Here is a 10,494-nt window from a genome sequence, read left to right on the forward strand (position 1 = left end):
GTAGAAGCATGCATCATTTTTTGTAGTGTCAAGATCCCTACATGGGTGGAAGACACTTAATGGAAGTAGCATAACATAATGTTGTATATTTATTAAAGTTTGAGATTAAGTTTGCCTATAGGCCATCGAAATCTCAATAACGGGCCTAGTTAACCTTTTGGTGGAATATGGGGAATTTATGTGTGATGCAAATTTATTGCGAGTAAATATTAATATATTATTTGTTTATTGTTATTGGCTGTGGATAAGTGATTAACTATGATGATGGGTATTCCATCTTTGGTATATAATATTAATTTTAGAGTAAATGGATTAAATTCTTCTCTTTCATCAAGTTTAAAATATGAAATCACATGTGATTAAGATGTAGTATTGAATTGTAACGTGATCTTAATTTCCAACTCAAAGATTTTGTCCTTCTTCAGACAGTGGCTTATTAAGTCAAAAAATCTTATTACTCTACAAAATCAGCTAATCTTAGGTATGCCCTCTTCCTCTATCGTGTTTCTGTTCCAAAGAAGCCTTTAATTTACAAAGCCTATTCCCTCTTTCAAATTTGCAAACGAGTCGTGATGAATTTTTCATCTATAATTGACATGGAGGGATTTAAATTGGTACTTTGCCTGTATATCATTCCATGTTTCAAAAGATATTTTTGCATAATTTTGAGAAAAGAGTGGTCAAAGGGATGCGATTCCTAAGTTGTATGCTATGTAAACAGGCCTACTTTAACCTCATTGTAGTTGCTAATTGCTTAATTAAACTATCCTAAATCTAGGATAACACATATTTCAAGTAATAGACTAGCACACTCGTAAAAGATTATCCGTCTTTGGTCTGTATCAAAATAATGTTCCTAATACTTTGATTGGACACACTCAAAAGAGAACATGACTACTTTAACACTATTAAGTCGCTAAAATGAAGACCAGAGATTGACTTGGTGAGAGGAGACGTTTTGGTCAGAAGTAAGATCACTTAAATTTGCTTCTCCTAACTCCGTGAATAATTGTCTATGAGATTTATCATCTGTAAGACAGATTTTTGAATATAGAAAGAAGATTTGAATTATTTGATCCCTAAAAAAGTGGAGTGTGTTATATTGTTAATAACTGGTGCATGATCCCTATTATTCTTTGTATTTTTGTATAACCACTAGTGTTATCAGACAAAACTATAATTGTATTGTTAAGAGTGACAATTATGTTACAAAAATGCGTGATCACAAAATAAAAAATTACGAGTACATAAAGCTGAAGGAATTTTGCTTTGCTTGCCTAAACTATGTCACTTTTGTAGGCTTGGAGTTGCTCGATGAATGAGCCTAAGGCAGTATTTTTCTGTAAATAGACTATGATGTACAGATTGCATAAGATTATTATGCTCTATTAAATTATCTATTGTGAAAACGTATCTATCAAATATTTTATGATTTTTTACTTCTAATCCATAAGGTGGTGTATCAGGAAAGAATCTATCAAATATTTTAGTATTGTGAGTGCCCTTGCTTTTTGATCATCATTCATGAATAAACATATAAGACATGCCTGAAGGAATATTTTCAAGAGTGGACAAAATGATTTATACCTAAGATACTTTTTTGCCATTGATTAGTCAAAATTGAATTAGAATAGTTTTTACCAATGCTATTATCAATACATCTTGAAAATAAGTTAATGTGCTAACTCTCAAGGGAATTTTTATTCTTGTGTGTTACAAACTTACAATAGGTTTGTTTGGCACATATAGGCATATAGCTATAGGAGTTGTTGACAGTGAGCAGGATATGCTAGCTATTGGTGGCCGACTGTCAAAAATTATTGCTTGTATATTTATTTGGTGCCAAATAGTAGCTAAATAGTTGTTTTGGTACGTATTATAAATATCTGGTAAATGTTCTTTCCATTTGAAAAAGCTAAACTAATTAAAAGTACATTATTAATATATAATTCATAGCCAAATTTGCTCCAAAAAAAGAATAGGATATTTATGTCACAAATCTCATTTGCTGCTACTAATATCAACTTGTCACTCACTTTACTCTTCCTCATAAGCTGACCCTCTCTTCCTCATAGCCATGGAAGGTTACTGCATTTACAAAAACCCTAACGCACCAATTGAGGAACGAATCAAAGACCTACTATCTCGAATGACCCTACAAGAGAAGCTAGCTCAAATGGCTCAAATTGATTGTACTGTTGCTTCTTCTTTTGCTCTCAAAGACCTTGGCATTGGTGCTGTTTCTTTCTCCTTTTCTCTCTGGGGTTTATGTTCTGTATTTTTCTCTGTTTTCATATTTCATGGAGTCGTCAAGTTTTCCAGGTAGTATAGTGAGTGAAGCTGGCCCAAGAAGTGGTCCTTTCGAGAAAGCATTGTCGTCTGATTGGGCTGATATGATTGATAGTTTTCAGAAATTGGCGATGAAATCGCGGTTAGGTATTCCGATTGCTTATGGCGTAGATGCTGTTCATGGTAATAATAGCGTGTATGGTGCGACTATTTTTCCTCACAATGTTAATCTTGGTGCCACTAGGTTGGTTGATTGTTCTTAGTGAAAAGAGTTATTTTTCTGAGTTTAGTTGCTAGAGATGTGAATTAAGGATAATTTTATTGACGTCAATGCAGGGATGCAGATCTAACTCGCAGAATAGGGGTTGCAACTGCCTTGGAGGTTAGAGCTAGCGGAGCTCATTTAGTCTTTGCTCCCTGTGTAGCTGTAAGTACTAGTGAATCCCCTTGCTGTCACCATCTTGTCAAATTCAAGAATGTAATTTTTGTCTGTGTCTGGGTGTGGTTTTAGATGTTTTGCTCATTCACAATCACATGATAAGCTGTCATTGTCTGAGTCCTTTATGAGAACTAATCAAGTGTACGGAGTCACCCATTGCTAATTGGTTTATGTGGAATCTCTCCAGAATTTAACATGCTGATGAAGAGCCTATATCAAATTGATTATTGCAACAATCCCATAATTAGATCTAATTTTTAAAACGCATATTTAAAGGAAGACGATGAACTACGTTCTAATCCATATCTATTTCTAGGAAATAAATGTAAGGCTAGACAAACTTCAAAATTGAACTAAATTAAACAACATAGATGTGCCCCTGCGATGCATGGATGTGTTAGTTGTTGATTTATATAAGTACAATTAGAAAAGTTGGCATTTATATATCTGAACTTTTGATGCATCACATGATGAATAACGTAAAAGATTATTACTAAACAGTCAATTTTAAGTAATATATAAGTTACAAACTCAAATTGAATTAATTAATTTAATTAATTCATATAAACTACTTAAAGCTAATATCAATTAGTACAAAAATGAACAAATTAATTAACCTCACCTGATTTAACTTAATCACAATTAGTAAAAGTAGGAATAAATTAATTAATGGATAGTATATATATGTTTTATATTTAGGAATTAATAAATCTACAAAATATGAATAAATCAATTAGTGATAGCTATTTGTATCTACTTGTCCTCTAACTCATTTCCAATTTAAAGAATCATGGAGCAATGGCAGTACTTAAAATCAAAATTTCAATCGTATGAATATTATATATTACATGCGTACAAAATGATGGAAACAATGGTAGTGCTAAAAGTCTTGTAAAATGGAAGTGTTGAAAGCAACTTAGAAGTAGTAATTGTGCTTTTGTTGAATATACATGAGTACATGACCCATGAACTCTACAAATTTAAGACTTAGGTTGTGCTCTTTTCATAGGAAATTCACTTAACATAACTTATATGTATTTATTAGAATTCATATAGCTTAAGAGTAATTAGTTATCTGGAAAAGAACTTGTTTTTTGTGTGCCTTTTCCATATAGAGAAGTAAATTAGAATAAACGTATATATTATTTGGAGGAAAGTTACTAAATATGTCTGGTATGGTTATTGTCTTGTTTATCCGTCATTTAATTAAATTGCTTTCTTCCAACAGGTATGCAGAGACCCTAGATGGGGAAGGTGTTATGAGAGTTATGGCGAAGACACTGAAATTGTGAGGATGATGACTTCCATTGTTTCAGGGTTGCAGGGGGGTCCACCCACAGAACACTCAAATGGCTACCCATTTCTTTCAGGAAGGTGAATAATAACTCAACTTTCAACTAATTTCTCATTATGGTAACCTAGTATTTAGACTCAAATAGTGTGGCTTGCTGTATGACATTAGACATAGCGCCTTGTGCATTTATCTAGTATGTATATGAGTTTCTATCATCTTACTTTTTTCATTTAAGGTTTCTTTTTCGTTTTATCTGATTTCAGAAAGCATGTGATTGCTTGTGCTAAACACTATGTTGGTGATGGAGGAACACACGAAGGTATAAATGAGGGGAATACAATCTCTTCATATGAAGATTTAGAGAGGATCCATATGGCACCTTATCTGGACTGTATATCTCAGGGAGTTTGTGCTGTCATGGCCTCCTATTCAAGTTGGAATGGAAGAAAGCTACATGGTGATCGTTTTCTTCTTACTGAGATTCTTAAAGATAAGCTGGGTTTCAAGGTATGTCACACAACACAATTACAAGCTTTACCATGGGCTGTTCGCCCAAAGTCAATTTAGCTATAAGTTGCTTGTATCTGTTCCTGCATATTAGAGAGAGAACAGTGAAATGTGGTTTTTTGTCTTTCATTTGAATCTTCTTGTGCCTGTGTCAAATAGAAAGTGGAAACTGGTGTTTTACCATCCTTGTTTCTGCTGCAGGGATTTGTAATTTCGGATTGGGAAGGCATTGATGAACTTTGTGAACCTCTAGGTGCAGACTATCGTTTCTGCATTTTAACTGCTATTAATGCAGGAATTGATATGGTAAGGAAAGTTGAAGTAGACTGAATTTGTCGGAGTTTGTTTCTCTTATTTATAACTTCCAGCCCTGATGAAGTGAGCATGCAGGTAATGGTTCCGTTTAGGTATGAAAAGTTTTTGGAGGATTTGACGTATCTTATGGAATCAAATGAGATACCACTAACTAGGATTGATGATGCTGTTAAACGGATACTTAGGGTGAAGTTTTTGGCAGGTCTTTTTGAGCATCCTTATACTGACCGGTCACTGCTAGATACAGTTGGTTGCAAGGTTGGTTTCCACAGAAATGTCTTTTCTCTTGCTTTAACTTGAAACTTCTTTCTATGAGGGAGACTTTCACTAACTCCCTCTAGATTGTAGTCTTGCTCCCTCTCCCCTCTTTCTTGAATTCAAAGGCATTGGATTTCAGAATTTTATCTTGTTCATGTTTTACAATTTGTAGAAAACTTATGTTTTATGAAAAATAAGTTATAGGAGCTATAGATCTTCCTTTTTCAGTTCTTCACTGAATTCCTGTGTTTGTTCCATATGTAGATTGTTCTTTCACTAACTCCATTATGTAGATTATAGCGAGTTAGAGCAAGACTTAAAAATACAGGCAGTATTCTTCACTCAAGGACACAATATCTACTGTTTTATGACTCATTCAGGGTAAGTCTGATTCTCCTACACCAGGGAAGAATTCAAGATTAAGTACACTATTCAAGGAAAAGTTTTCTGCTAACCTTCGAGCCATCTCTCTTGGACACATACATGTAATCAATCTTCTGCTACTCCACTTCAACATTGTTCACCAAGCACTCTTGTTATGACATTGAGGTCAGTGAGAATGGGAAATATCCCCAAGTGGTTCAACTACATTGAGTGAAAAGTTTATGGTTGGTTTGGGAACTCTAGCACTTTGTGTCCTTTCATGTCCCTGTTAAATGATCTTAATTCCACAATCCCAGAGCATCTAAAATTAACCTTTTTTAGTGTTACTAATTATATTTTCTGAAAGACTTGAAATATTAATGAGTGTTGAAGGGAGCTTTCGTGTCTTTATCTTTATTTTTCTGTATGTCATTAATCGGATGCTAGAAATTCCACCCACTTTGTTACACTTTTGATTCCAGTTTCTTACTTCCTAGACAACTATTTCATTATTCTAAGACGATGTTTGGATAAGGATCTGGAAAGGAAAGGAAGGGAAGGGAAAAGTAGGTGAGGGAAGCACCATGCGTTTTTCTTCCATATCTGTGCAATATTGGGAGGATTTGTTTGGTACAAAATGTGAAGAAGGTATCACCTCCAATTATCTTCTCTCCATTTTTCTCCCCTCCTGTTTTGGTATCCAAATGTAGGAAATATCATCCCACCACTTCCCTTTCCTTTCTTTCCTTCCATTTCCTTCCATCCAAACATAACATAAATGTTACACGAGGAACCTTTGCAATTTGATTTCAACAATGGGCCTTTTGCGCTTCCATCAGTGAACAACAATAATGAAACATGAAAGGATGTATGTGCAATGATAAGTGCTTATTCCTGTAGTTTTTTTTTATTATTTATTTTTTACCTGGATATAGAACTAACTACTTGGCATTGGTCAGTTGCATCGTGAGCTAGGACGTGAAGCAGTGAGGAAGTTTTTGGTGCTCTTGAAAAATGGAAAAGACCCAAAACATCCATTCCTTCCACTGGATAAGAACGCAAAAAAAATTCTTGTTGCTGGAACGCATGCTGCCAATATTGGATATCAATGTGGTGGATGGACTATAACCAAGTACGGACTTGGGGGCGAAATTACAATTGGTATGCTTTTCTTCTGCACTTTTGTTACCACTCATGTTAGTTTCCTCCGTGCTGGGGTCCTGCATTGTTTACTGTATAAAAAACATTAATCCATCTATGTACTCATCTATGTCAAATCAAACATTGAAATCAGATTTTCAGATTGCTGCATCATTTTTTTTCAGGTACTACCATCTTGGATGCTATTAAAGAGGCTGTTGGTGATAACTCTCAAGTAATTCACGAAGAGGTTCCATCACCAGAGACCTTAGCAAGAGAAGATTTCAATTTTGCCATAGTAGTGATTGGTGAAACTCCGTATGCAGAATCGACAGGATACAATTTGGTGCTCAACATACCATCTAACGGAGCTGACTTAATTAGTTCAGTTGCAGATAGAATTCCTACACTTGTCATTCTAGTTTCTGGAAGGCCTCTCGTTTTAGAGCCATGGCTTTTGGAGAAGATGGATGCTTTGGCTGCTGCATTTTTGCCTGGAAGTGAAGGATCAGGAGTAGCTGATATGCTATTTGGAGACTATGAATTTCAGGGTCAACTTCCCATGACATGGTTTAAAACTGTCGATCAACTGCCAATAAATTCTGCACAGAATTCATATGATCCATTATTTCCCGTTGGTTTTGGATTGAAAACCAAGTAGGGAAAGCATATTTTATGACGAATTTGAGTATCGAGACTTGCTATGAGTGTTGTACGTATGGATAACAAGGAAATTTTAATGTAAATTATCAAGAGCTTTGGTTTTAGTTAAAAATCTATCAACCTTTCTTACGGCCTAATATATTCTGGCCAGTCCGGATTCACCAGTTCCCACCTATCAAAGCAATGGACTAAAATCGGCTAATCAGTTCTGGTATAAGGTATGTCTTCTTTATCGCTCAGATTTTCTAAATATGTTTCCTTTGTTATGTGTAAATTATACTTGGTTACGGTAGAATAAGGCGGTCTTGCCTGTAGCTGGGAAAAGAATGATGAGAATCTGCTTTGGAGAAAAAGGGGACTTTCTAGAATATATTTGAGTTCTATGTTGTGTGGCAGGACTGTTAGCTTGTACAGCACAGTGTGTATGACCCCTGCACTCTCTGTTTGAATTGGTATTGTTTTGTTAGTTACTCTCCCGTGAGACGGCTTTAGACGTGAAACTTGTCCAGACCTAATAATTTTTTAAAAATATTCTGACTTACTAATTTTATGACTTAAAATGACAATTTCAAAACTTAAAAATCCAATTGTAAGACTTAAAATTCAATTTTAAGACTTAAAAGGTCAATTTCAAAGTTTTTAATATCAGCTTTAATGTTTGAATTATCCTATTTTAAAGATGAAATGAGAATATAATGTCCTGCAATTGGTCTTTTAAATCTTAAATTGATTTTTTCAAGTATTGAAATTAATCTTTTAAATCTTAAAACTATCAATATTCATGACTTAAATGTCAATTTCAAATCCTTAAAATTGGCTTTTAAGTTTTTAAATTGGTCTTTTAACTCTTTAAATTGACATTTTAATTTGTGAAATTGATAAAAATATATATACTGGCCGGCCCAATAAGACACGTCTCACAAGTGAGACGGTTTCACCCAAGTTTTTGTGTTGTTTTATAACGTAGAATTCATGGGAGATTCAATTTTATTTTAGTATTCAAATTTATTAATGTAAATGCTTGGAGTTTTCAAATTTTGATATGGGTATTATTATTTATTGCCACTCTTTTTATTTTATTACTACCCCTGTCTAAATGAAATGACAAAAATGTCTCTAGACTTAAAATTTGTTTAACACAATTAAATCTCACTTAATAACACTATTATCACTTTAAAAACATTAAATCAAAAGTTTAAACGTAATCCCCAATATTTTTATTGCGACCCTATATATATATTGAATTTTCAGTAGCGCTGCTGCATAATATATGAATTCAAACACGGTAATATCTTTAAAATCTCTCTTAAAACGCTCTCTGAGTTTAAACAAGCTAAAAGTTGGAATTGATTTACAATGGCTAACGAAAACGACTATGAATCCGATTGGTTACGTATTTTAATTGATTCGAATTGGTGTTTTTTTAAAAAAAAAAATAAATTTGGAGTCGCAAAAAATGTGCGTCATGGATGAGTCGCGTAAAATGTGCGACTGGACCGCAGTTCAGTCGCATAAGACGTGCGACTCAATTTTTATTTTTTTTATTTTTTTTTATAATTTACATTATTATTATTATTTAAATTATAAAAATAATTTTTTATTTATTTTGTAATTTATATTATTATTATGTAAATTATTTTATAATTTATATTATTATTATTATTATTATTATTATTATTATTAATATTATTATTATTATTATTATTATTATTATTATTATTATCATTATTATTATTATTATTATTATTATTATTATTATTTAATATACGTTGTAGTAAGTTATTTTATTTTGTAATTTATTTTATTATTATTTAAATTATTTAAATAATTTTGTATTTATTTTGTAATTTATATTATTCTTAATTGAATTATTTTATAGTTTATATTATTATTAATTAAATTTTTTAAATTATTTAATTTTTTAATATAAATAATTTATAATTTATATTATTATTATTATTATTATTATTATTATTATTATTATTATTATTATTAATTTAAATAATTTATATTATTATTATTATTATTATTATTATTATTATTATTATTATTATTTAATATTATGTATTTATTATTATTACAATTATTTTATTTTATATATTTTAATTCAGTTGAAATTTTAATTATTAAATTAAATTATTATTTTTATTTAATATTGAATATTTTTATTATTATTGTTTGTTTGTATAATGTTTTATTAACTTAATTTATGGTTTATTTGATATATTAAATTTGCAGGACTTTGAAAAACTTAGGGGACAATGTAGATTACTCTGGTAGATTTGTTACGGATAGGAAAATTTGATTCCATAGATGAATTATATAGTTGGGCTTATGAGATAGTAATAGGAATTGGTTGTCAATTTACACGTGCTTTTTACAAATAAAAAGAACATTCTAGAGTTAGTTTGTATTTAAGTTGTCATCGCTATGGTAATATTAGAGGTGATTTGCATAACCTAGATAATGCTGCTCGACTTGGTTCTAAAAGTAGAATATGTCGGTGCAAATTTATGATTGTAGGAAGTAGTCGTAAACCAGGAGAAAGACCTTGGACGGTGAGGGTGTGTCCCGGGAAAAAGGAAGACATAACCACCCATTCTTAGTGTACAGAGATGGTCATGTAAGGGCAAATAGGTTGAATGTAGATATTCGGCAGCACATACGAGAGCTCAGTGCAACCGGCATGCAACCTGCCTTTATCATAACTTGAATTAGACAAAATTTTCCTAGTTTTTTTACGAGTATGAATCAGATATATAATGTGAGACAATCAATAAGGAGAGAAGAGATGGAGGGTTGGATTCCCTTTCAACACTGCCTTTATATGGCCACAGAGCATAATTATGTGGTTCGGATAGACTTGGATAGTGAAGGGGAATTGAGCAGATTATTAGTTGCAAATTCTACATCCATCTAGATGATACGTACGTGGCCGTATGTTGTGTTGATAGATACAATGTACAAAACAAATAAACAAAAGTGGCTTCTAGGTAAATAATCGGAATGACGTCAACCAATGACAACTTCTTGGTTGCGTTTTGTTTGATGCGAGATGAGGCGGCTGTGTCATATTCGTGGGTGTTGGAGGGATTGGGAGATATTTTTGGCACAGCTCAGATTCCTAGCGTCATTATAACTGATCGAGACGAAGGTTTATCTGCAGCTACTCGTGATGTCATCTCGGGTAAAAAGGTTTTGTTGATTAATTATTGTCGTTCTATTT

The 10,494-nt window shown here is 32.5% G+C and overlaps 1 protein-coding gene across 5 annotated transcripts; it reads left to right on the forward strand.

The window, feature by feature from the left end:
• Positions 1 to 1,972: 1,972 nt before the first annotated feature.
• LOC130812812 (uncharacterized) lies at positions 1,973 to 7,394 on the forward strand. Of its 5 annotated transcripts, XM_057678420.1 has the most exons (10): positions 1,973 to 2,234; positions 2,323 to 2,533; positions 2,626 to 2,716; positions 3,957 to 4,102; positions 4,286 to 4,529; positions 4,731 to 4,835; positions 4,920 to 5,102; positions 5,483 to 5,587; positions 6,425 to 6,626; positions 6,791 to 7,394. In XM_057678420.1, the coding sequence occupies exons 1-10, from the start codon at positions 2,078 to 2,080 to the stop codon at positions 7,264 to 7,266; spliced, it is 1,920 nt and encodes a 639-aa protein (XP_057534403.1). In that variant the 5' UTR covers positions 1,973 to 2,077; the 3' UTR covers positions 7,267 to 7,394. The 5 variants fall into 5 exon arrangements, 4 of the variants coding, with proteins under 4 accessions (XP_057534403.1, XP_057534405.1, XP_057534406.1 ...); XR_009042129.1 differs by lacking the exon at positions 6,791 to 7,394 and having other exon boundaries at positions 5,483 to 6,333; positions 6,425 to 6,560; XM_057678422.1 differs by lacking the exon at positions 6,791 to 7,394 and having other exon boundaries at positions 5,483 to 5,651; positions 6,425 to 6,563.
• The last annotated feature ends 3,100 nt before the right edge of the window (positions 7,395 to 10,494 follow it).

Source organism: Amaranthus tricolor, chromosome 5, assembly GCF_026212465.1.
Source record: "Amaranthus tricolor cultivar Red isolate AtriRed21 chromosome 5, ASM2621246v1, whole genome shotgun sequence".
NCBI classification, from domain to species: domain Eukaryota; kingdom Viridiplantae; phylum Streptophyta; class Magnoliopsida; order Caryophyllales; family Amaranthaceae; genus Amaranthus; species Amaranthus tricolor.